We start from the raw sequence: 26795 nt of genomic DNA, 5'->3' as shown, positions 1-26795 counted from the left end.
TCTTTTTTTTTTTTATGTCTTTGTCAAGCTTTACTACCTCCATATTGCTGACCTCACATACAGAACGAGAAAGGAAGTATTCCCTCCACTTCCATATTTTGGGAAGAAATTGAGGATTTGTATAAATTTTTCTTTCAAGTATTCGTGGAATCCATGAGTGAAGTCACCTGGTCTTGGGATGTTACTTCTTTGACATTTTTGATCACAGATTCATTCTCCTTACCTATTAGATCTGTTTGAATTTTCTTTTCCTCTTGAGTTACTTTAGTTGTTTATGTCTTTAAAAATATACCCAGTTCATTTAGGTTATATAATTTCTTGGAGTATAATTGTTCAGAGTACTCTCTTACTATCCTGTTTGTTTCTTTAAGACCTATAATACTGGGGTGCCTGGGTGGCTCAGGGGTTGAGCATCTACCTTTGGCTCAGGGCATGATCCCAGAGTCCTGGCTTCCTGTCCCACATCAGCCTCCCCGCAGGGAGCCTGCTTCTCCCTCTGCCTATGTCTCTGCCTCTCTCATAAGTAAATAAATAAAACCGTCTTTAAAAAAAAGATCTGAAAAAAAAAAAAAAAAAAGATCTGTAATACTACCCCAACTTTTTTTTATATTAGTAGTTGAGTCTTTTTTTTTCTCTCTCTCTTACTAAATGTTTGTCAAAATCTTTGGTCTTTTCAATGAACCAGCTTTTCTTAGCTGTCACATACTGATTTCATGGAAATTTCATTCAATGTATCGAATCAAAATTGAAATCCCAATCTTTGCAGGTGTTCTTTTAGTTTGTGTTAGGCCATACCACGCTACACCACATCACAGAAGGTGACCTAGTATACTGTCTTCATTTCCAGTCAATTTGAGAGTTTTTGTGATTAGAGCAATACCTTCAGCATTCATCTAGTATTGTTATGGAAAACAGTCACACTTTCCACCATAGCAGAGTTTCAAATAGGCAATGTTATGGTATTTATTTAAGGAACAGCTTGAGAGAATCATTATTACTTGATTGATCATAATCAATCAAAGTATCAACTCATGATTTCCCATGATGTATCACCTTTAATCTGAGAACTTGGGCACATTTCTCAATTTCTAATTAGGTTTCTAACACTCACTGGAGAATGTATATCATTATATAAGTTGGTTTTAAGGATGAGTAACATATAGCAGGGTTGTCAGCTGTCGAATCTGAGGGGGGTCTGTTTTTCATCCAGCTATCCTGCCCTCCCTCTGGGTAGAGTCTAATTGCCAGCCTCGAGGAGCTTCCCAGTGACTATTCAAATACAGAACAGAGAAAAAGCACTGAGGCACCAAAAGCTCATATAACATGCCCTGAGTCATAAAGCTAAATAAAGGTGAGGAAACAAAGACTCATCTTGGGGTCCAGCTTACCCTGTAGCTCATGCTCTGGTAGAAAGAAATACTTTCCAGACAGATAAGGAAGACCAAAGTTAGTTACAGGTGATCTCAACCCCCAAAAGCATCAAAAGTTGAATTGTTCACCAGTTCATACAGTCAAATAACGGGTACTCTTGACCTTTCAAGAGCTCCATAGACAGGGGCCAGGTAGGCTTATCAGAGTCCAGAGGCTAGAGGGCAGGCAAAACTTTGATGAGGTTCCAGGGAGTTCTGGAGCTGAACTGATGCTTAGCCCATCCACAAATTCTGTTTCAGCAGCTCCTTCAGAGATTACCAAGCCCTGGGGGCTACCCAGCAGAGACAACAGGACACTGACATATAAACAACGTCCAAATCTCAAGGTTTTTCACCGTAGAGGAGGAAGCTATAGTGATCTAGGTGGTGGAGGATTAGAGCCAAAAACATCAGTAAAAACTCTTATGTAGCTTAATGCACATATAGATGATTACATCTAAAATTTGTATACATATGTGAATACACACAGGGTAGTGAACACACATGTAATTTCTTCCTTGTCAGCCAAGGAGCCGTAGGAGCAATGACCACAGATGCAATGTGTGTACATAGTGCACAGACCTATGTTTCTCATACTGTACTACGGTAAATGGAACAAGGGCTCCATGGAAGAATTGCTGATTCTAGAAATGGGACAGGGAAATATGCAAGATGAGCCGGAAGCACCTTGTAGTGCCTGAAAATAAAGAAATGCTAAAAAAAAAAATACATAAAAACAAAGCAATGGAAACATTGCCAGGGGCGTGACGAAGGTATACACAGAGGGAGCTAACAGGAAGAGCGCCCAGTGGCCAAACCTGGAACAAGTTAAACAACACAAATATATACAATTGTGTTGTATTTTAACCCAAAGTGTAATAGAAGTGCCCATGTGTCTGTACTGAGAAAAGAATTTGACTTATTAAACACATAAAATACAGGAAAATAGGCAGATCTCGCGAGTCCAGGGAGGGAGGACCCGCGAGAGGACCCAGGGAGCCTCCCACAGGTGTCCTCCTACCCCTGCCACGGGGAGCCCATCTCCCGCGGACGTGCAACCAGCCCTTAGGGACCCCTGGCACGGGGTCCGGATGTGACGTGGGCCGACTTCCGCCTCGGAGGTCTGAGGGAGCGGAGGGCCTCGTGTGGGGGGCGCATTGGGGTCCCCTGGAAGGAGGCCAGGCCCGGGCCGGCGGCAGCCGGGCAGCAGGTAGCCCCGGGAGGGGGCTTCGAGGGCGGGGGAGGGGCCCCGGAGGGCGGCGGGGGGTGGGGGGGCCCTTTCTGAACCCTGAGAGACCACGCGGGGGAAGGCGGGGCCGCGGCGTCGAGCTGAGGCCTGGATGCCAGGGCCTGGGGCAGTGGCCTGAGAGGGGCAGGGACACAGGGAGTGCCGGTGGGGACGCGGTGACACGGCGGGGACCCAGGAGCCCAGGACAGAGGGGACCCGGCAGAGGTCAGGGCCCACGGTGAGCCCGGGAAGGCCACTAAGGAGCGGGATGAGGCCAGATGGTGGCGGCGGGTGCGGCAGGCCTGGCACATCCGGGTACCCGAGAGCCTGAGGCCTGGTGTGGCGGGAGCAGACGCTGAGGGCGGAGGGGAGGGTCCCGGGGCTAAGGGGAGGCGAGGGATGGACCCTGAGGGGGACAGAGTGGACCCCGGTAGAGGGTCGCCAGGGCTGTGAAGCCCCCCGGGGGATAGGGACTTGCCCTCACGTGGGAATATGGGTGCTCAGACTTCCACATCCGGGCCTCCTGAGGCACTGGGGGCACCTGGCATCAGGAGCAGGACCTAGGACACGTGGGCAGAGGGGAGGGCCCCGGGTGCTGCTGGGAATCCCGGTGAGGATGCGGAAGATGCCCAGGGGACCCCGCACCCCAGCCCAGAGTTGGCCCGGGAAGGTCGTGGGGGGGGTTGGGAACACGTGGTGAGGCCCCCCTCCGCATCCGGGCTCTGAGAGACCAGGGGGCTGGTGTTCAGAGCAGGGCCTCCCTGAGGGAGCAGAGGGTGGGCCCAGGTCCTGCTGGGTTCCTGGCGAGGATGTCCATGGAGGACGGACGGACCCTGCACCCCAGTCCACAGTCAGTCCTGGGAGGCAGGCCGAGTGGAGCCAGGCAGAGGCCCAGGCGCCCAGGGAGCCCCGCCAGCAGGGGTGGGGAAGAAGGGCCCAGGGAGTCTGTCCTCCGCCCCCCAGCTCAGCCCCCTCTGTGAGCCCTGGGAAGCCCCCAGGCTGGGTCATGGTCCTGATGGAAAGACAGTCACTCCCTTTCCCCGGTGGGGTCTGGGAGGAGGGGAGGGCCTGACTGTGAGCGGCCTGACCTCCGGTAGTCTGCGCCAGGGGCCCGGGGTCTGCTAGGGCTGGAGGCGAGGACCCCCGAGGGACTGAGACCCCCGAGGGAGTGGGTCCCCAGGGAGCCCCCAGCGATACGGCCCTGCCCCTGCTTCAGCCTTGGGAGGCTGCCGGGTGGTGGACAAGTCCCGAACTGCGTGGAGGCTTGTGAGATGGGGCCTCCCACACCTGTGGCCATTGGGTGGAGCACTGCCTCCAGGGTGTGGGCGGTGGTGGGGTCCGGTCGGGTGGGGTGGGGGGCAATGGCCCACGTGTGGCTGGCAGCCAAGTCCAGGGCTGCAGGGGCACTGCAGTCCTAGAGACGCAGCCTAGAATGGGTCCTGGGAGCCCCTGGGGCCCAATGACCACTTGGGGCATGCTCTGGCTTGGCAGCCAAGTCTCCTAGAGCTTGGGGGCTTGGTGGAAGGAGTGGGGTTGGAGACTGCCCAGGGCCGACCTGGGGCCTGAGGGGATTGAAGGTGAGGACCACAGCGAGGACTGAGGGACCCTGGGCCCCAGCACGTGCAGTCCAGGGAGGAAGGAGGACCCCGTGCAAGATGAGCCCATGCTGCCGTCCTGATGTCCACGTCTGGGTGTTAGGGCCTGAGGGCTTCTGCTTCAATGGAGCAGGGTCTTGGGGTTGGTTGGAGAGGGTGTGTTTGGAGGGCACACAGCCTGCGGGGAGTCAGGGTGAGGACCCTGTGGACGGCCTTGCTGGCCCCACCCGGCCCATGAGCAAAAAAGCCAGTGCAGAGGAGTGGGGCACTGACCTGTGGGCAGCCCACGGAGGATGGGAGAGCGCTGGCCCTCAGTGGAATGCTCACTTGTCCCTGGGGCGGGTGGGCGGCAGGAAGGTGGGCTGAACTGGGGTTGGTATGATCTTGGTGTGAGGGGCACATGTCCTCTATGGGAGGATGGGGGCCCGGAGGAAGAGCAGGCCCTGGCAGGATAATCCTGAGGACACTCTCAGGAGCCTGAGGGCATGAACCCCCAGGACACAGGAGCCGGGCAACAGGCCAGCCCTTCTTGATCTTGCTGGGAGTCTGGGGGGTTTGTGTTTGTGATCTGCCTGGATGGGGACACAGGACATGACAGGGTACCTCCTCCTATTCCTCTCCCAATTCTGATGGAGGTGAGGACCCCACTGGGAGAGGTCCCATTAAGAGCTTGTGGGCAAGCCCACCTGGGGGGTAGACGCCCAGGACTCTCAGAGCCTGCCAGAAGTCAGTGTGAGGACCCCCACCCACCCCACATTGAGGGGGTGACTCCTAAGCCAGCCCTCAGGCACAGAAGGGGATGGTTCAGAAATCTTGGTACCCTCCCTGGTAGCCCTGGGAAGGGAAACCGGGGTGGGGCCTGTCCCAAGGAGCCCCTCCTCCTCTACAGATCCCTGGGCTCAGGGAGGGGAGGGCCAGGGCCTGAGGGTCTACTCAGATCAGCAGATGAAGCGGGTGCCTAGCCCTGGCCCTGGTCCAGGACCTGGCGGGGGTCAAGGTGAGAAATGAGGGGATGCCTCCCACAACAGGATCCCTAGGGACCAGGCCGCCCCGACTGCTTGTGTGGGCCATGGGGAGAGGCAGGACGGGTGGGCTGACTGATTTCTCTGGACTTTGGCTGGTGAGGGGTCGTGTCAGGGGCCCTTGAAAGGAAGGGCAAGGAGGGTGGCATCAGGGCTAGCTGGGGAGTCTTCCCAGGGTTATATGGGGTCCAGGTGAAGAGCGAGAGATGCCCCATCCTAGCCCAGATGGAAGCAGGAGCTGGGCCATCCCTTGTGCATGATCCAAGAGGAGTCCTGGAGACTTTGGCAGGTGTGGCCAGGGCTGGGCACCTGGCTTCCTCCTGTGCAGGGTCGGGGCCCTGTGTTCCTGCAAGGACATTTGGCCTGAGAAGGACAGGGCCGGGGCAGACCCTTGAGAGGCCCAGGCGGGGACCGTCCCTCCTGGACTGCAAGGGACATCCCAGAGTGGGAGCCAGCCGTCCTGTCCACACTGGGCCCCAGGGCTGGGCTGGCAGTCTGCATCCTGAGGACCCTCCTCCTTCCCTCGTGCAGGGACTTCAGGAACTGGCAGCGGAGGCCTCGGTCTGAGGCGCGGGTCCCTCAGGACACAGAGCAGAGGAGGCACGGGCCAGAGCCACTTGTCCAGGTGAGGTGCACGCTCTCTCTGAGCCTGATGTCAGTGACTCTCCCAGCCCAGCACAGGGGAGCCCTCTGCAGGGGAGCCCGGCACAGCCCCCTGTCAGCCTTGGCACCTCGGGGTATCTTGGCCGGGCTGCCCCCTGACAAGCTCTCCCTCCTCTCTCTTCAGGTTCAGCCTGAATCTGACATCATGCCCCTAGGGAAGAGCAGCGAGCTTTCGAAGAAGGGAGAAGACCTAGAGGAGGCCCAGGGCCTGGTGGATGCCCAGCTGTCTGGGGCTGAGGAGGAGGAGGAAGGGGAGGAGGAGGCTCCACCTCCCCCCTCTACCCCATCTCCCCCATACCACCTATCTCATCTCTCTCTATCCTCCTCCTCCTCCTCTTCCTGGTCCTCCTCGTCTTCCCCTTCCTTGTCCTCTGGCATGGTCTTTGCCCCCCCAGAGGAGGGGTCTGCTGCTCCAGGGGCCCTAAGTGATCCCCAGGGCTCTCAGAGTGCCGAAACCTCCCCAAGTGGTGGGGCAGTTGGTGTCCTTGGCCAGCCCGAGCCTCCTGGCCCCAGTGGCCCAGGGGAGGCAGGAGACGAGGAGCCTTTGGTGGAGGGCAGTTTTCGAATGAAGACAGCTGCACTGGTGATGTTCCTACTCCTCAAGTATCGCACCAAGCAGCCCACCAGCAAGGCAGAGATGCTGGAGGTCTTCACCCCAGAATACCAGGACGACTTCCCCGCCATCTTGACCCAAGCATCCATCTGGTTGCGGCTGGTCTTTGGCCTAGATGTGATTGAAGTAGATCCCAGCCAGCACTCCTACATCCTCAACCCCATCCTGGGCCTCACCTGGGATGGGATGCTGAGCGATCAGTGGGGCCTGCCCAAGACCGGCCTCCTGGGGCTGGTCCTGGGGTTGATCCTCCTGCAGGATGGGTGTGTCCCCGAGGAGGAGGTGTGGGAGGCTCTGGGGGTCATAGGGGTGTACGATGGCCAAGAACACATCGTCTATGGGGAGCCCAGGGACCTCCTCACCAACGTCTGGGTGCAGGAAGGCTACCTGGAGCGCCGGCAGGTGGCGGGCAGCGACCCTGCCCGCAACGAGTTCCTGTGGGGGCCCAGGGCCTCCGAGGAAACCAGCAAGTTGCAGGTCATGATCTACATGCTCCAGGTTGGTAGCAACAACCTGGGGTCCTCCCTGGTCCTGTGAGAAAAGATTCTGAGAGAAGGAAGAGGGGACCGCAGCTCCAGGGGCAGCCAGGCCCTTTCCAAGCTTTTTTGGGGCTGGCATGAAGGGAGGCTTCTGGGTGCTTCCTCCCCGTGTTGTCTGGTTGGGTGTGTAAAGAGGAAGACCTGGGCATTCTCAGGATTTAAGTGCCAGGGCAGGTAGGGGGAAAGCAGGTCCAAGAGCCTCTCTGGGGGCCTGGATTCTGCGATGACCCCGACATTCAGAGTTTGGTTTCTGTGAGGAAGCTCCCCATGTTTGTTCCTTGAGATAGAAGGTTCCCGCAGCCCAGTGTGTGAGTGACACACACCCTGTCATGTTCGTACTTCCCCTGTTCAAGATTTAAGTGTTCTGTCATGTCCTGGAAACAAGTTAGGAGACCCTCCCTCCTTGTTTGGGTTCTGAATGAAATCACAGGGCAATGGCGATGGAATCTATTGGAAAGGCCAAGAGTGGAGCAGGCAAGTGTTGGAGTGTGGAAATAGGAAAATAAACCTTGTTCACTTTTGCTTCTTACCCTTGCCGTGTGCCACTTTTTCCATAGTAAAGTCGATGTGTGCTCCTACATTCATTTGGATTTTCAGGAATGGGAAAGAAGGGTCCTGTCTAATGCCGAGGATCCCTGCCGGCAGCTCCCTCAGGGCCACACAGCGGCTGAGCTCTGCTCCCTGCAAGGCCCTGTGTGTGAGCAGTGAGGTCACGAGGGGCCTTTGGTCACGCCGTCTTCGGGGACTGTGTCAAGCAACCAGTGTCCCGAAGGAATGCGGTGAGGGTGCCCTGAGACCTGCACTAGCCCTCCAACCCTGAGCTTTTCCTGGAATTGTGGGAGTTTTGAGTTGCCCCCAGTGGGGCAAGAAGCCTGCCCCAGCGTCAAGGCCATTGAATCCTATGTGGTCTGGGAGGGTCGTGTGCAGACAGCTCATTCTGCTCAGTTTCTCTTTGGTTCCCCTTGCTCTCCCATCCTGGGATATGTCACGGGAACAGGAAATTCTTAGGGCAGGGGGTGTGGTGGTGGATGTTACAGTAATGCTGGACCTTGTCCCAACCGCTAACGGTCCTCAGTCACCAGTGGTCCCGTGTGCCGGTCTCTCCTGAAATGGGGCAGTGCAGGTGGCAGTGCATCAGGGGAAAGAGCACATTGTCAGCCCGTGGAGATTTTCGAGTTTCCTGCCACGGGAAGTGCAGCAAGGTGCTAGGGTTGAGGAGGGATCGCTCCCCTGAACCACTAGCCACGTGAGTGTGCAAAGTAGTGACAATCAGTTGTGATCCTGCCTTGGAAGCACCCGCCCCACAGCCAGTGGGCACTTGGGATCATTCTGTAGACGAGCCTCTGTGCCCCACAGAGAGGGCTGGTGGGCAGTCCTTCCTGCCACATGACCCTCGGGTCCCTGAAACCTGGCCATTAATCCCCTCAGGTCCCACACGAGGCTCATTCAGGAGGCTGGCAGCCTGCAGCCTGATGGCCAGGTCGGGATTGGGGCATCCTGCTCCTGGGGCCCAGCCCCCCACGGCCCCTGCTGCCCGCCATGCCCTGTCTCTCCTGACCATGGCCTCAGCCTGAAGACCTTGGGGCTTGGTCCTGTCTCTCAACTGCCAACCGCTCTCTCCCTAGTGCTGCTGCTCACAGGCACTCATCTTGCTGTGAGGGTCCCCAGATGGGGATCCCCTGTCTGCCTACCTGTGCTCCTGGGGGTGCTGACCAGGCCACGCCCGTGGTGCACATCCTAGGGGCCAGTAAAGGACACTCCTAGCCTGGTGACCATGGTGACTGTGCCTGGTGGTTTTTGTCAGAGAACTTCTGGGTCATAGCCACTGCTCCGTGAAGCTGATGTCCTCATGAAGGCCCCTGCCAGGTTGGCTTCCTGAGGTTGAGCCAGGGAGGGAGTGTGGACTTCTCAGGCATCCCCAGAGCCGCCTTGGACCCTAGGGTCCTGAAACGGGCTGTTTGAGCAGAAGAAAGTGTAGTGGGTGACGGCGGTGGTCACCGGGATGCTCCCCCACACTGCACAGGCCACAGGCTCACATGAGGATTTTGCAGGCAGCCGAGCAGGAGGGCCTTTGGTCCCCAGGATGCAGGCTGTGCAGAAGATTGGCTGCCCCACGAGAGGGGGAAGGAGGAGTACCCGTCATCCTGAGGCTGGTGGCCTTGGCACAAGTCCCAGGAGCAGGCCCTTTGGGACAGTCGCGGCTGGATGCGGGGACCCTGCAAGGTGTCCTGGGAGGGAATTGACTGCTGGGGCCCAGGGTTTGATCCAGGCCACCATGGACTGCTGGTGTACAGTACTCAGGATGCCCGAGCACCAGCACGAGGGTCCTTGGAGAGGAGCATTTCCGAGGTGCCAAGTCCTGTCCCACAATGTCTGCCTTACACACAGCGGCCAGGTATCTGGCAGTTGTCACCAGGCCACAGGGGATTATGCACGAGGTCCCCTGTCCTCTGCATGAAGTCCTAACATTCTCCTAATGCCCTAATTGGTGCTCTGACAGCCTGGCAGGAGGCGCCTTGGCGGCGGTCCTGCTCCTCAGGACCCCCGAGCCCAGCGATGGCCAAGCCTGCTCTGAATGCACACCCCTGGCAGGGCTCTGAACTGTTTTCTGGCCTCTACCTGCCTGTCTTGTGTGACAAATACCGCTGGCACCTGCCCTAGGGTCATTCCTGGGACTGTCCTGGGTCTCCCTGCCTGTACTCAGGCCCGGAGCTGGCCAAGCCACACTGGCCCCGCCCCCAGGGAGAGGGGGTGTGCCAAGAATCCCCAGGACCGTCCCCTGTGTGGATGCAGTTCACTTCCTGAGACCCCCTGGGTGGAGTATTGACCTGCTGGCCTGCTGGGTGCCTATGTACAGCTTCTCCAGGGCAGTGAGCCTGCAGGACGACATGGGGCCCCAGTCAGTTGGTAGAGAAGGGGCCAGAATGGGGCAGAGTCAAGTCTGAATGCCAGGGCGACCCTCGAGGAGTCACAGCTCCTCCCGCCCCGTATGTGTGCGATCCTCTCCCTCCTCACACACTCGGTCCTGCCTCCACACGGCCCCGGGGCCTCCCATCCAAGTAGGAATGACGGTGACCCCGAGGCGCTAAGAGACCGTGTGGGTGGCAGCCTGTATTAGGCTGCTGGTGGCATCGGTGCCCGGCACTCCCACGGTCCCCCAATCATGGGACGTGGAGTGTTGGTACGATGTCCTCCCCAGAGGACAGCTGGACTCCTACTGATGGCAGGGAAGACCCTGAGGCCCAAGCCACCAGGCTTCACCCTTGGCAGGTGCTCAGCAGAACGGGGCATTGTACGGATCCCCCTGCCCCCGATGGATGCTCCGCAAGGCTGACCCTGTGCACAGTCACATGGGTCACACGGTCACAATGGTGACACGGGCATAGTCTCCCTGCAAGGTCAAACATTGCTGTGCGTTGGGCACAGTGACGCCCGGACATACAAGGCCCGGTCCACAACGGCATCCACAGACCCCGCGGTCGTTAGCGTGTGTCTAGGTCTGCTATCCCCGGGTGTGGAGATTGGGAACCAGGCAACGCTCGTCTTCTGATCCCCCGGCCTAGGACGGAGGGAGGTCCTGCTCTCCCGCTGAGGATGTGTTACCCAGGCCCGTTCCCCTCCCAGGTCACAAGTGAGCAAACTTGGTACCTATTGCCTGGAGCCGGCTAGCATGACTGTCTGGCCCCTGGACGGGACACGGAGAGTCCCGTGGGCTGGGCCAGCCTCTAACATCCCTGGGCTTCCTGTCCTGCTGAGGACACTCTGCCCAGAGCTCTGGGAGCACCGTTTGGTCCAGCTGAAGGCTGTGTGGACGACGCCTGCACCACTGCATTGCCAGGGATGTTCTAATGCCTCCTTCCCTGGACGGGCCCCTCCTGAGCATCTGGTTTATTCCAGGTTGCAGGGACACAACTAATCAGCAGGTGGCTCATGGGGTGCTGAACTGGGTCCTCAAGACGCCCCGGCTGAGGACAGCACCCGCCCAGCACCCGTCAGCCAGGGCAGGGCCGGAGGAGACCTTGCTGTCCGTGGGCTCTTCGGACAAGGCCTCAGAGGCCAGGCAGGGCCCGCGGGGGATTCTTCCACTGGTGAGGTTGGCGAGGAGCTCTGTGCAGATGCAGGCGGCAGAGACACCTCTGTGCCGGGAAGGCCCCTTGGGACCCCCACGTGGAAGCTGCCAAGGACCTGGGCCCCGAGGATGCCCCTGTGGCAGTCCGGCTGTGCAGGAGCAAGGTGGGTTGTCACCTGGCCAGGGCCTATGTGGAGGGAATGTGTCCTGAGTTGTGCGCGATGCGGAGGAGGCCAGAGTGGAAGCGGGGTCTGGCAACGAGCCGCCTGGGGGACAGAAGGCTGGAGTCACCCTGCGGATCCTTACGTGTCCTGCCGCCCTGTCCATGTGTGTGTTGGCTTCGGCTCTTGCTTTTTAATACGTGTTCATCATCCATTGAGTTCTGTACATTTCCGTGGACTAGATGTCGGAGAGTCTCGTGTGCACAGAAAGTGTGCTCGCCTTGCACAGAGTCTCCGGACCCTGCCGCCCCTGTTCCCCTGGTACTAGCATTGCAGATCTTGGGTCAGCGAGTTACGACTCGAGAGCTCTCTTCCTTGGGATAGTATGAGCTCAAGGTCACCAGGTCCTCAGATTGCCTCCGTTTTCTGCTTGCTGCGCATGTTTCCATTCCAGCATCCCGTCCAGGGTGCCCCACCCCAGTGGGTGGTCGCGGCGTCTCCCTAAGCCTCCCCTTGGCTGCGGGAGTCTCTTGGATGCTGGTGTTGATGAGCTTGCCATTTCTGAGAAGTCTAGTCGCAGGCGCGGTAGGATGTCTGTCACCTGGGGTTGGAGAGATTTCTCCAGGCTTAGAGGGAGGCTGCAGCTTCTGGAGAGGAAGAGCACAGAGGAAAAGTGCATTTGTAGCACGCAGTCGGGAGGGTGAGGACAGATTAGGAGGAGGGTTTGCCTCTGTCCATGTTGACCTTGACCTTGTGGGGGAGGCAGAGGAGGTCAGGTGTCCCCAATGCAAAGTGACTCTTGGGCGTGCCTCTTCCACATTGTCCTGTGTGGCAGGAGGTCACCGCACAGCTCACCTCTGGGGTGAGGGACGATGCTCCCCCTCTTTGAGGGCAGAGTATCTACCCTGGTTCTCCAGAGTGTTCCCGTAGGGCAAATTTGTCTACTCCCATACAATTTTTCCTTTCCCATTCCATCACGTACTTCTCTCACTAGGGACTCAGGATGTTTCTTTGAGTTGTAGGTTACATTCCTAAATGACTTTATTTGGTCGGTCAGCTGCTCCCGCGTCACTCTTTGGAGGGTGTCTCAGTTTCCCTTTGATGAACAATGTAGTTGGATTGGAGTTTTGTTTTGTTTATTGGTTTTTGGTTTCTTTGTAACCAGGTCCCTACTTGGAGGCACCACAAGATGCTCCAGATGCTCCAGGCTCCTTGGGAAATTAGAATATATGGATTTCTAGATTTCTAGATCTGTGTCTATATTATGTCTGACTCTCTCTCCATCTCTGTCTTTTTCTCCATTGCACAGGTGTCTGCCCCCGCTTCCTGACACAGGCTCCTCAAGCCCTTGTCCATGTGGGTGCTAGGAGGCTCTTTTGCCCTACCATGTAATCCTTGACCTGTGCTTTGACACAGGGCTCCTAAGCCCTTGTCAGCTCCCAAGCTATAGGAGCACGAGGGGCACCTCTTGTCCTAACCAGGGGCCCCGAGGGGGGCTCCGGATGACCCCGGATGGGGATTGCTCACCAGAGAGACTAACCATGATTAGACGGTTGGAACGTTCAGCCCCATCCCACCATTCTCCAGAGCATGGGAGGCCCGGACAAGCAATCAATAATCAGTCATGACAGCATGAGGAAGCCTCCATGAAATCCCAATATTAATGGGGTTTGGGGGCTTCCAGGCTTCCTCTACATTCCAGGAGAGTGGTGCCACCCAAGTCCTCAGGCACAGGTGGGCCTGTGCTCGGGATCCTCCCAGACCTCCCCTCAGTGTTGTCTTCACCTGGCCACTCCTGCCCTCTACTAGAAGAGTAAACATGTTCCTCTGAGTTCCTTGAGCTGTTCTAACAAACAGTCAGCTCCACGATGGGAGGGCCGAGGGAACCTCTGATTTGTAGCCCTCTCAGGCAGAGCCGTGGGGAACCTGAGGACCTGCTCCCTGGGACTGGCATCGACGTTGGGTGACGGTCTTGTGGGCCTGAGCCCCTGATCCAAGGGGTGTGGTGCTGTCTCCGGGTAGAGAGTGTGGGAAGTGAACCAATAGTGGAATCGGGACACCCAGCTGGTGTTGCAGAGAATCGCTTGGTGCGAGGGGTGGGGGAGGGAAAGCCCACAGAAGTGTTAGATGTGTTTGGGGTGTGGCCAGGGTGTTGGGATAGAAGACAAGAACGTGTGGGGAACGTGACGTTCTTTTAGACTTTAGAGTGTTGTCAGTGCGGCAGGAGAGAAAGAGAGGGCAGGGGAGAAGAGCGGAGGTCAGAGGCTTAGCACCCCCGTGGTCTGGCGGGTGTAACACGGTCTCTGACAAGGGCAGTGGACACCCTGGTCTCCCTGGGACAGGACTCCCTTTGTGCCCCGTTTGACCCAGCATCACTGTTGACTCCATTCCCTTCACTCCCTCAAGTCACTGCGAGGCTTTAGAAATGTGGTCAGTGTTCCTCTGTCTGGGCTGGAAACAGAAAGTCTGTTAGCCCGTCGGGCCCCTGGGAGCCTTAGGTGCCTGGGATACTTGTTTTCTGCATCCATTTTGATGGGGTGTAGCCGTGATTAGTTGGGGCTGCAGACAGCGGCTCACAAACCAGGAGAGGTCATTTCTCTCTCAAGTGGAAGCCACAGGTAGCTCAGGGCTGGTTTGCTGGTTCTGTTCGTCCACCGAGTGCTTTGGAATCCTGAGTCCTTCTGGCTTCTTGCCTTTGTTTTCTCTTTAAGATTGCATCCATGTATTCATGAGAGACAAATACACACACACACACACACACACACACACACACAGAGAGCCAGAGGGAGAAGAGGGAGAGGGAGAGGGAGAGGGAGAGGGAGAGGGAGAGGGAGAGGGAGAGGGAGAGGGAGAGGGAGAAGCAGGCTCTATGCAGGGAGCCCAACGTGGGACTCGATCACAGCTCTGCCAGATCAGAACCTGGCCTGAAGGTTTCTCAAGTAACCACAGGATGTGTTTGATGGTCAGCAAACATAACACGTGCCCTGTACTGCTTGACTCATAAATCATGACAGGGTGGTGGAAAGATATGCATGAGTATTTGGGTGTGAGACGCGCATATCAGGCTATTGATCTAATTATTTATCTTTTTTTTTAATGTTTAAGTATTAGGATTTTATTTCCAGCACTTAAGGTTCATCCTTGGGTGTAAGAAGTCTAATAGAACCTGAGGGGCTCCTTTTAAATATTTACCTACTTGTGATGGACAAACCAATGGGAACCAATAAACCATTTTTTATTTACTTACATCACGGATCTCCCATAGGAAACCCTTCAGCCTAGCACCCTTAATAGCTCTAGTGCAATGTCAGTGTCCTGGGGTTTCACTGATCCACTTCTAACAATGCCTACAAAACACCTATGCTATCCATCTTATCTCATGAATCCTAGAGCTTCTCTCAGCTGTAAATGCAATGATGTTTACTAAAAGCAGTTCTGCTTTACTGACAGACAATATCTGACAGTAAAGAATATACCAAGACTTGACTGAACCAAAATTGCATGAAGAATGAGTTCACCCTTCTGCTCTGCAGTGTAGTTTCCAGAAGTCAACTGTGATAAAAAGCAGGAAATCACTATTTTAAAATTTTACTAACTCCTAAAAAGCTAGACGTTGGATTTAACAGTTTATTATGATTTATAAGTATCGTTTTAAAAACATCAGTCCATTAAACCATGTAAAATAAGTATGCAAAAAGTCTGCAAAACAAAACATACTTTAAACATGTTTAAGTAGAGGGATTATCTGAAATTCCAGATTTCTCAGTCACTTGGTTATTATGCTATGGCAGCCAGGTAATCCTTAACTTCAGTCGGAGTGAGCCTTCTGAATCCAGCTTCATTGCAGATTGCAACCTCTATGTTGTCTTCTGTCATTTTTCCTTCAAAGCTTTCCTTTAGGGTTAATATGGCTGTATGAATGGCATCTTCAAGTTCCAGGTCTTCATTATATCTTTTCTCAAGGAAAGTCTTCCCATTCACATAGTTCTTTCCCATTGCTGTGGCTTTCCAGGCAAAGTAAGCTCCAGATGGATCTGACTGAAATGAATACGGTCGCCCCTCATTCCAACCACAAATTAGTAGGGAAACTCCAAATGGACGAACACCACCTGACTGAGTGTATTCTTGCATCACTTAAGCAACTCTCTGTACCAGCTGAGCTGTGGGAATGGGTTCTTGGTAAACGAGATAGTATTGCTGAGCAAGATTTCGAGCTCTGTGCACGAGCACTCTGTAATCTGGGCCCATGCCACTATACACCAGGCCTATGTGCTTGGTAATTGGTTCCACTTTGTGGACACTTTGCTCATCATACAGAATGGATTTCTGTTTCTTCTCAGTTGCGAATACCACACCATTTGCGGCTTTAATTCCAACTGAAGGGGCTCCTCCAGCTACAGCGGCCAATGCATATTCAATCTGGACAAGTTTACCAGATGGGCTGAATGTAGTCAGAGAAAAGCTGTAACTGCGCTCCGCCATCTTTGCCTGGAGTGCCAGAGCACAGCCTGATCTACTTATTTATCTAAATGAGAAGAGCCTACTGAGTGGTCAACCCCCACTGAGCCCTGCACCAGGCAGGGGGCTGAGCAGCTCCCCCAAGTGCTAACACCTGAAAATCAGCACAACAGGCCCCTCCCCCAGAAGACCAGCTAGACGGTCAAGTTCCAGCGGAAGTCATGGGACTTAAAGAATACAGAATCAGAAGATACTCCCCCGTGTTTTTTTTTTTTTGATTTTTGATTTCTGTTTGCTTCCCCACTCTTTTTGTTTCCTTTCTTTCTTTTTCTTTCTCTTTTTCTTTCTTTTTTTTCTTTTTCTTTTTTTTTTCTTTCTTTTTTTTCTGGGGCCTGCTTTCCCCGGATGTGGAGATTGGGAACCAGGCAACTCTTGTCTTCTGATCCCTGGCCTGGGAACGGGGGGAGGTCCTGCTCTTCCACTGAGGATGTGTTACCCAGACCTGTTCCCCTCCCAGGTCACAAGTAAACAACGTCTGCCCTGCCCAGGAATGCGGTTAGGGGGCACTACTGGCCTGTGTGTGGAGGGGCAATGGGTCTGAGCGCTTGAGCTCCAAGGGGCCGGACAGCAGCCCCGTTCAGGGCAGAAGCAGAGGCCGCAGTCACCAGGTGCGCAGCCTGTCTCACAGGTGCCCAGTGCCAACACACCCCAGGGTCCCGTGTCCCGGTGCCTCCTGCCCCCTGGTGCTCCTCACAGGCACTTACAGCAGGAGGCATGGGGCCCTGCATGGGACGAGCGGTCAGCACGGGAAATGCCAGTCCAGCTCCCAGCCCCTGGGCCACCAAGAGCGGCCAGGGCTGCCCTGAGCGCTCCAAGTGGGCGCGACACCCCACTGCAGTTGGGATGAGAAAGGGTGAGTCCTCTGGGCGCTTCCTTCCCTCGGGGTCCTGAGGGACCCTTCCTGGCCCCCTGGCCCTCATGGCACGAGATGGTCGCAGGTGTGTGTGTGTGGGGGGCAAGAGCAGGTGAGCTGCTGGGGGCCGAGTCCTCACATGTGTGGCTCTCCCCGTCCAGAAGGCGGGAGACCTAGGAGGGGCTCCGGCCTCCCCGTGCCCATCCACAGGGGTTCCTGGGAGGCCTGGGGTCTTCTCGCCTAGACCTGGGACGAACCCTGCGAAGACGCTCCTGATGGAGGCCGGAGCCCCCAATCCCCTGCCTGGGCCCCTGTGCATCCCAGATGGCGGAGGTCCTGGAGGAGCCTGGGGGCTCCCGAAGAGCAGCTTGGCCTTTTTGCCAGGACCGCTCTGGGGAGGAGGAGGCCCTCTGGGGACCCAGTGGCGAGGTCCATCCCGGGAAGTTGGCCCCCGCCATTTCTGAGGATCTTCACCGGGCCGAAGGCTGTGGCCTGGGGCGCATCCCTGCCCCTGTCACCTCGCCACTGACCGTGCTGGAGCTGGAGGCGTGGAAGAGACGCCGGCGGGGCCTCTCCGACGCTTACTTGCCAGTGCACGGCGCCTGCTTCCCGCAGAGGCCAGGTCTTGGGTCCTAAAAACTTTGCTCCTACCCTACCCCTCTTCTATCCCCCCTGCCAAGAAAAGCCCCACATTCTGAAGAAGCAAAGAACACTTCCTCCCTCCTTCCCCATCTCCTGTGTGGAGACCATTGCTGGGTGTGACTCATACTAATACACTTGTATTTGCATGGAGCGAACCTGCTTTAGTCTCCGGTCTGACGGTAGAGGGAAGCAGAAGCAACGAGGGGAGACTTGCATGTACACAGGAGGTGCGGAAGACCCAGAAAGGGGAGCGGAATGTATACCCTGGTCACACAGGAACTTTTACGCAGGTGCTAGAAGCTTCTGTCAGAGTGGCCACAAGGCCCTTTAACAGGACGGGCCCATGTAACTCCCTGTGGACTGCCACAAACCAAAGCTTTGTTTGAAATCTCCAATTTCTTGGGGGGGTCGGAGGGGGGTGCGTCAGGAAAGCTGTAGCTCTCTGCTCTGAGCCTGCTCCGTTCCCCTCAGCTCTGAACTGCAGGACTCTGGGCCCTACGGGGCTGGAGCCCTTCCAGCCCTGGGGAGAGTTTATTTGCTGGGTGATTTTGCTAGGTGTGCACTTCCTTTCTCACTTGTTAGTGTCTTGTAACACACATAATGACCCTTTTCACTCCTCTCTTCACGGAAAAATACAATAAAAACCTATTGACACTGGAGAAAAAAAGAACCTCAGAAACTTAGCAAAGAACACAGGAATGGGACACTGAGGAGGCTCAGGGGTTGGGCGCCTGCTTTCAGCTCGGGGCGTGATCTCTGGGTCCTGGGATAGAGTCCCACATCCGGCTACATGCAGGCAGCCTACTTCCCTCTCTGCTGTGTCTCTGCCTCTCTCTGTGTGTGTCTCTGATGAAAAAATAAATTTTTGAAAAAAAAATAACAGAGCAAACCTCGTATCCGCGACTCCTGCCATGCACAGTTTGCAGGGGCCTGTCGGGGATTCAGGCTCCCCAGCAGTGTCCTCCTGTGTTTGGAGGGGCCCCAGAATGTGTCTGAAATGGCATTCCTCAGAGTGACATGGATTCTGTCACCGTGGTGACCTGGAACAACCACATTGTAACCAGAACTGTCATCATACTTAGCTAGTGCACTCTTTGGTTGGATTTCATCCTTGGGAAGGGGGGGCTGTCCTCCTCCCGAAGGCTCCTGTGCAAACTGAGGCCTCGGGAGCTTTGTGGTATCTAGTGGAAGCAGGAGGCGATCCATGGGGTGGGGGTGAGGAGCTGAGGTCTCCCAGCTGCTCGAGAAGAAACGTCCCAGAGGCCGGGAGCACCTGGCTTCAGCAGACAACGGCCCGGTCACCATCCGGTTTACTGCCCCGCCCGAGGTGGGAGCCCTCTAGCTGCGGTAGGGAGCGCTGTAGGGGCAGTCTGGGCGCCCAGCCATAGGTGGCAGGTATCCCAGGAAACAGTGGCAGACCAGGCAGTAGGGGAACGGGGCCAGGGAGGAGGAATGGAGGGCATGGGGTCAATGGGCCCTGCGGCCTCGACAGGCACCCACGGGTGGCACAGAGGCATCATCCCGGGGAACACAAGGGAGGAAGGTGCAGCAGCACAGGGGGAACGGCAGCCAGGTCCACAGGCGGCGGTGGATGAGGGTACATATGCAGGGGCGGCAGGGCGAGGCACAGCACGGGCAAGGGCGGGGCACCGCCACGGGTACGGCCACGTCAACCACGAGAGCCACGGGCACACCAGTGTCCTAGGGCTGGTACTCGGCACCGCGATGGGTCGGGGGGGCGCTCAGCAGCTGCCCCGAGGATGGCGGGAGGGGCGGACTCGCTCTTGACCGGGGCGGGAGGGGCAGACTTGCTCCTGTCCTGGGCACCGGGACAGCGATGCTCCTGGCCACCCGCCAGCTCCAGTTGCTGCTCCGGCTGGTGCTCCGCAGGGACAGGAGCTCCTCTGGTGCCCGCTGGTGGACTCCATCTCTGTGGGACTTCCCAGCCCTTCAGCCTTGTCCTCCTCCTGTCTTTGGGCCGCCTTCACGCCCACTCTCCTCTTCATGTTCTTCAGCAGGTGGGGGCAGTCCTTCCTGAAGAGAGGGCTGCTGAAGAACTGTAACTGAGGTTCCGAATGGAAAGGGGGACAGAAACTCCGGGTCACGACAGGGCCCGGGGCACCGGCAAGGCCACTCTGAGTGCCTCCGGTCTCTGAGCCAGGGGTCCAGGGCCTCCCTCTTTGGAGGTCACAGCCCCAAAGGGAAGCTGTGCCCCTGCTCTGCCTAGGCCTCATTCGCTGACTTGAAAGCCCCAGTGCACTTGGGGGAGGACAAGAGCTACCTGCCCTGGGATGCGGACAAGCCCGCGGGGGAGAGGGGTCGGGGCGTCCTGAAGGAGCGTCAGGGCCACCCGACTATCCCCTGACTGGGTGTCCCTGGCTCTCGGCCTCCAGGGGCCCCATCCTTCCACCCTCGGCTGGCTGCCACGGTGCTCGGGGCTGGCACTGCCCTGGCCAGGCGACCCGGCGCCCACAGAGCTCTGACTCGGAGCAACAGGTCAGGGACGGGTGTGCACAGCCCCCGAGAACCTTGCGTGGTGGACCCCTGCAGGAGGCCAGGAGGGCGGGGCTGCTGGGAGTGAGGGGCGGAAGGGCCGGTGGCACTCAGGGTGGCCCTCCACCCCCAGGGGTTGCGAAGTCATGGGCACGGCCAGTTGAGCCGGTGCCCCTCATCTCACAGGGACACCAAACCGAATGAGAAACAAAGAAATGGGAAAGGTGGGGCAAGGGGGGACAGTGTCTCCTGGGGAAAACCCTGGGGGCCTCCTTCCTTGCCCACCCTCCTTCCCCCACATTCGCTCCAGGTCACATGTGTCTCTCATGGGGTATCTGAACACAGCGCCCCACCTGCTGGGCACTGTCCTGGGCCCTCATCCAGGGCTTGCTCCCGGGCACCGCCTCTTGGTCCCTGGGGGACAAGGGGCCCTGATTCCCTGGTGGTGGTCCCAGGGTGTCCAGCCCCCGGGCCCCAGACCCAGCGCCCCACTTCTCGTGACTCTGCTCCACGGGGCCCGAGGGGTGCCGTTACCTTGCTAAGGACACGGACCACCCCTGGTCCCACTCCCCCGGTGAAGCAGTTGGTGAAGCAGAAGGATGTGTGCACGTCCTGGCGCAGTTTGCTGAATCCATAGAGGTTCAGCTGCCGGATGAAGCTCTTCGTGCAGTCGGTCTCAAACACCTTGTCGGGCCCATCCCGCTCCAGAATCTCCTTCTGAAACAGCTTCTCCTTGAGGCCGATGCTCGTCCCGTCCTTCTCCCACCAGATGGACGTGAACCGGCTGCTGTTGAGGAGACTCCACAGCTTCTTGGGGAAAGGCAGACAGAGCAGGTTGCTGCCTGCCACTGACAGCTCGTCCTCCGTGGTGCGGGGCCTCTTGAGCAGAGGCTCTGGGGCCAGGGCTTGGAACGCGTTCTCCACCAGGAGCAGCCTGAACCGGGGTCCTTGGCCACCAGGGGCCCGGCTGGGGTGCCGGGCGGCTCTGCTGCAGGAGCACTGCTCTGCGAGGTGGTGGCGGGAACCTCGGCTTCCGGCGGAGGTGGCTCCCTGTGGTGAACCGGCCCTGGGCCCTTCAGATGGCCGTCCTCGTCACGAGCCATCCTGAGCAGTAGCCCGTCCTTCCTCTCTATACACAGGACAGTGTGGCATGGCCAGCAGTCCCCGCTGATGACAGGGCTGCCTGGGACAGCACAAAAGGGCTCAGGACACTTGGGGGTGACATCACCAACAGCTAGCCAGTGACGTGATACAAGGGCAGCCGCACGGGACTCCTGGCTGCTCGCCACCCTTTGAGGCCCACAGGGTGGTCAACTACTTTACAGAACGCGCCTGACAATTGAGCGGAACACCCGGGGGCCCTCTGTCCCCAATCCAGGGGCGCGGCTGCCCCGCACCCACACACACACACGTGCTGACTGGGTGGCTCACAGCTCATTCCTTGCGCCCCTGGGTCCGTGGGCCTTCTGTGCCGTCATCAAGTTTCAGGCTTTCCAGCAGGGAGCACATGTCCCACCGGTTGACCAGGGTCAAGGCCGCAGCCACGTGCTCCTCTTAGCAGGGTCCCAGCCAGGGCGGCGAGGTCCTCTGCGGGGACCCTTCTGCACCACTCACTGTGGGTCCCCAGAAGGCACGTGGCCAACTGCTCCTCAGGTACGTGGCCTGGCGGGGTGCCCCACAGACACACTGCAGACTGAGGAGGAGTATGCAGGCTGCCTTCTCCGTGACTCACTCGGCCTGCACAAGTCCCCCCTCCACACTCCGCCACTGACTCCCAGGAAGGTCCTATGCTCTCTGTGACAGGGGGGAGCCACTGCCTCACCCCGGGCTTACATCACTTGACTAACATAGCAGGGACACCAGTCCTGCCTAGCGTCCATGGTATGAGCTCCGAGATCCTTCTCTGGGCTGTGCAGCTGGGAAGATCAGTAAGAGGTGGCCAGGCAGAGAAGCCTCTCTAGCACATTCTTCCCCTTGTGCACGGCCAACTCCTCCCCAACTCGATTCTCGCTTGGCACTCGATGACCTCTGGAGATTTCTGTGTCTCCAAACTTGAGAGCATTTTGTCTAACAGCAAGTCCTAAATAGTCTGTGGCCATTGGCTTCCAGTAAGGCACATCCCGTCACCAGCGGGTGAAAACCCTGGGCTGAAATGCCACCTGAGTTGGCTCAGAGCCAGCCAGGGAGAGCTAGCCAGAAATCACAGGGCATTTTATAACAACATAAGTGGTCCTCAGCCCCTAGTGTCACTGGGCGCTGCCTCGGGACCACCAAAGTGCCCATTTCAGGGTAGACAGTCTCAAGCCTCGAGAATCCTCTCAGCAGGTTCCTCAGCGGTAACAAATGGGTCTGTGGTCCCCAGCCAGAGGTCGAGTCTCCAGGGTGTCTGTGTTTCACTCTAAACTCTGTCCGTTCAGGCTGTACCTGAGGATTCATTAGAGATGTTTGGTCGCCTGTGGCTGCCCAAGGCAGTGTGCACGCTGGCTGGGAGTTCCTGTGTCCTGGACCACGTCTAAAGTAAGATAGACATGGTAGCATGTAAATGGAAGAATTGGTTTATTGAACAGCTGCAGGGAGCAAAAAAGTGGACTGCACCACATTTGTCACACACCAAGCAGGGAAGGCTTTGCCAATCCAGATGATCCTCCTCTCTCCCGGAGACAGCTGGCTGCAGGGACCCAGGGCCCAGTGGTACTAGGGGTGCTGGGCGTCAGTGGGGCCAGGCTGAGACACATCTGCCGCCCCCGGATTAAACCCTCCCTCCTCTCCTGGGTGAGTCCGTCGGTGCCCCTGTCCCTCCTACAACAAACGACTACTTGTTCTCAGGCAGGAGACTCTCAGCCTGGAGGATCTGCGTCCCTCTGTGCTAACTTGCGGCTTCTTCCAGCAGCTCTCGGAGCCTGAGGTTTCTTTGGTGGATCAGAAGAGACAGCTGCGGGAGGGAAGAGATGTTACAGCCTCCTGTGTCTATAGCACAAATGTAACTCCAAGCACATCCCCAAGTTCTGACTAAGTCCTGCAGTATAGGTAATGATGTTCCCTACTTTACAGCCATGAAAACTGTCCACCTGGAGCCATAGTACCCTCCTGACCTTGCCTCCATCTCACCAATGAGTCAGAGGCAGACCACGTTGAGGAACCTGGAGCTCCTTCCTCAGGGCTTCAGTGAAAACAGAGCCTACCTAATTTCTCCTTTGCTGACTAGTGTCCTAGAGAGTACACACCTTCCCAAGTCCCTTCGGTGGAGGGTCCTGCCCCCCAGCTGTGATCCAAATCCTAGGCGTCTCTTCAATCTTCCCATGTCCCTATTTTTCCGCACCTTGAATTCATACCTTGAAACACTTGAGGTTGACTACCAAATTCCAGAATCCAAACTGTCAATTGACTGTCTTAGAGCAGAATGCTGCCTACCTACCAGGCCATCAGCCATCCCTAAAGGAGACATACCTTCATCTGTTGTTCCTTGCTCTGTCCTTGGAAGGTCTGTCTGGTTTCCCCACCCCAGTTATATCAAGACAGTTTATCTTGTGACAACAAACCTGTTACAAAGTCTTTGTGAGCTAAGAATATAGTTCTGCTTATGAAAATATAGGTAAAACCCCACCAAATCCTCAGCAGTACATTTATTGTCTGCTATGAAAAGTTTGCTCCATGTCACAGAACAGTGTATGTCCATTCCTTGGAGTAGTGAGCTTTCAAGGCTATGTTCAGTTCAATGCCTGAGATATAATACACATTTAGATATTGATAAAAATTTGGTATTTCAAAGTCAAATTCTATGGAATAACTTATGAGATGAATCAGATCATTCACTGGAAATCATTGCAATCAGTCTCCCAAGGAGAGTTACCAATGATGATTAGAGGGCTTTCCAAATGCATTTAACAGCCACATAAGCAATGACACAAGCAATGACATCAGCAAAATATTAAAGAAATAACCTCCTAGTATCCCTCTTCCATGAAAGTAACAAGAAAACAGCCAAAATGTTCAGAATCATGGCTGAAAGAGAGACATTACTAAAGACCTTAGAAGAAATGAAGGATAAGAGAGAATACAAACAACATGGTGAGAAATTAGCTAGGATGAAAAAATGGACGAAGTCCTAGAACAAATGTCCAAGATACAAAGTAGAAAAATTAGCTCAAAAAGAAGTAGAAAATCTGAATGGACCGACAACATTGAATGTCATTGAATTAGTCACCAAACACTTCCACCAGAGAAGCTTCAAATCATATGGCTTCACTGGTGAATGCCAAGAAGTGTTTACCGAAAGATGAAAAGAGAACACTTCCTAACACATTTTATGATGCCAGAACTACCCTAATACCTAACCCAGAAAAAGGTATCAGAGGAAAAGAAGGCATAGATCAATATTTTTTATGAGTATAAATGCAAATATCCTCAACAAAATCCTGTCTAACTGAATCCGGTAGCATAAAGAAAAGATTCTACATTTAATGGAATGGGATTTATCCCTGTCTACCTGGAGCCTTGTTACCCTCCCTACCTTGGCTCTGTCAGGCCTATGAGTCAGAGGCCGGACCACTTTAAGGAACCTGGAGCTTCTAGCTTGGGGCTTTAGTGAAAACTGAGCCCACCTTCTTTTCCCCTTTGCTGACTACCAGCAGGATTGTTTCAACACATGAAAAGCAATCAAATACAATATATCCATAGAATGAAGGAGGGAAGACACATGATCATCTTAAAAAAAAAAAAAACTGAAGAAGTCCTTGACAAAACCCAACACTCTTCAGGATTAATATATTCAACAATTGAGGAATAGAAATTAATTAACTGGAGGAGAAATCGACTGCATTTAATGTTGCAGCTTTGGTAGTGAGAAGGTTCTAATAGTTCATGGGCTGAAACCTGGACCGAAAGGTGGCCTATAATGAGTGGGTTGGAAATGCCAGGACTGCCTTGGTTTAATATAGAGGAAGGGACACAAAGCCTCAGGGGGATTGTCATCTAATACCTATCCACATACTGCGAGGTCCAATGGACATGCCCTTCACCAAAGTTGTGAGAAATAAATTTATGGGGGGAACCCCAGCATCCTTGAAGGGCTCTGTGATTGTTCTTCTCCACAGCCCAGACTTTAAGGTGGGATGTGCAGTCACTGAAGTGGGAAACCTAAATGCATAGGAATCCTCAGGTGGCAGGGGTCAAAGGGCAGCCCCCAAGTGCCGAAGGCCAGGTGAGTGTGGTTATGGTACTGGACAGCAACGTCAAGGCAGCTATCAGAATAGTCTGACATGTGCAGATCTATGTGCTGGCTGGTTGATCATGCTGTTCTGACAAGTGAAATAGATAGAAAGCCTGGTAAATTGTCACATGATTTCCAAAACCAAAAAGTTCTAGATCAAGTCAAGGAAAGCGAATCACGAAGTCAAGAGTCATGGGCTCTCGGGATCCCTGGGTGGCGCAGCGGTTTGGCGCCTGCCTTTGGCCCAGTGTGCGATCCTGGAGACCCGGAATCGAGTCCCATGTTGGGCTCCCGGTACATGGAGCCTGCTTCTCCCTCTGCCTGTGTCTCTGCCTCTCTCTCTCTCTCTCTCTTTGTGACTATCATAAATAAATAAATTAAAAAAAAGAGTCATGGGCTCTCAATTCCCAGACTTCAGCCATTAAGACTTTTAGATAGAGTGCAACTCTCGTACCATCCAGCAACTCCATTGTAGGGAATATATCCGAAAGAAATGAAAACACTGTGTTGACAAGATATCTGCACACCCTTCCCATGTTCGTAGAAGTATTTTTTCAGAATAGTCAAGACACAGAAACAACCTAAGCGTCCATCAGTGGGTCAATGGATAAAGAAAGTACAGGGGCACCTGCCTGGCTCAGTTGGTTAAGCGTCTGCCTTCAGCTCAGATCATGATCCCAGGGTCCCGGGATTGAGCCCCACGTCGGGCTCCCTGCTCTCCCATTGCCCCTTCCATTCTTACTCATGAACTATCTCTCTCCCTAATAAAAATAAAATCTTTTTAAAACACAGTATAGAATGTGGTATATACAAATGGAATATTTTTTAAAACATTTTATTTCTGTATTCTACAGAGGCATGCACAGAGGGAGGCAGAGACACAGGCAGAGGGAGAAGCAGGCTTCCTGCAGGGAGCCCTGTGGGGGACTCGATCCCAGGACTCCAGGATCCCGCCCTGAGCCGAAGGCAGTTGCTCAACCACTGAGCCACCCAGGCGTTCCTCCATCCACTCCTTCCCATCTACCACCTGTTACCCACAAATGCCACCTCTGCCGGGCACCACATTGCCCCGGGATGCAGACGGCAAGGAAAAGCAGAGGGAGTCCCATGTGGAGAAACATGGAAGGGGCATGCCAGTGTGGGAGATAAAGACTGGATACCTTATCATTTCCACAATGATCACCAGCATTTAAAATTGGGAGATGCGACATCAAAGTCTGGAATGACAGCTTGAGCTCTCTCAAAAGTTAGAAGCACTGACAACACTTGGCCCCCGCTGGCTCAATGTTTCTTCAACAGTTGAACACCTTCCTTCATTTGTGTAACCCACTCAGCCCCTTCCAGGACGGCACTCTGGTGATCCTTTCGCCATGCTCTGTCCCATGCACCCTAGGTCCTAGCCACAGAGGGCCCCATCACCACTTCCAAATAGGATAGCCCTCTGCACTTACATTTTGCTTGGACATTTTTTCCACCTGTGGCAACCTTCCCCCTCTCTCTCCTATGGCTACCTCTTCTATGGAGCCTTCCTCTGTTCTGCCACGGAGATCCAGTCTCACCCATCCACCTCTCATCTGCACACCTCTTTTGGGGTGCCTCTGCCCTATGTGTTCGCATGCTTTTCTTTGGACTCCACTAGACCCGAATCCTACATTCTTTGTTAGCAATCGCTGCTTTACCTGCCATACCCTCTTGGTTCCCTGTACACAGTGGGCACTTAATATCTAACAAAGTGGATTGTCCCTGGACTGGCCTGATGCAGAGGAAGGGCAGTGGCTATC

At 55.4% G+C, this 26795-nt stretch overlaps 2 protein-coding genes and 1 pseudogene across 2 annotated transcripts in view; 2 read left to right on the top strand and 1 right to left on the bottom strand.

The window, feature by feature from the left end:
* The window catches only part of LOC112663802 (melanoma-associated antigen 10-like), a 331119-nt gene extending 323521 nt beyond the window's left edge, over positions 1-7598 (top strand). The window contains exons 2-3 of the mRNA XM_049107690.1: positions 5786-5879; positions 6042-7598. Coding sequence (XP_048963647.1) covers positions 6063-7067 — 1005 coding nt within the window. The 5' untranslated portion in view covers positions 5786-5879; positions 6042-6062 and the 3' untranslated portion in view covers positions 7068-7598. The remainder of the gene's footprint in view (positions 1-5785; positions 5880-6041) is intronic.
* Positions 2424-26795, top strand: part of LOC112663549 (melanoma-associated antigen 10-like) — a 135510-nt gene continuing 111138 nt past the window's right edge. Inside the window, exon 1 of the mRNA XM_049107691.1 lies at positions 2424-2619. The gene's annotated coding sequence lies outside the window, so the exon portion shown is untranslated. The remainder of the gene's footprint in view (positions 2620-26795) is intronic.
* On the bottom strand, positions 14872-15802 carry LOC112663995 (proteasome subunit alpha type-2-like; annotated as a pseudogene).

Source organism: Canis lupus, chromosome X (genome assembly GCF_003254725.2).
Source record: "Canis lupus dingo isolate Sandy chromosome X, ASM325472v2, whole genome shotgun sequence".
NCBI classification, from domain to species: domain Eukaryota; kingdom Metazoa; phylum Chordata; class Mammalia; order Carnivora; family Canidae; genus Canis; species Canis lupus.
This window is presented reverse-complemented; position numbering and strand designations above follow the sequence as displayed.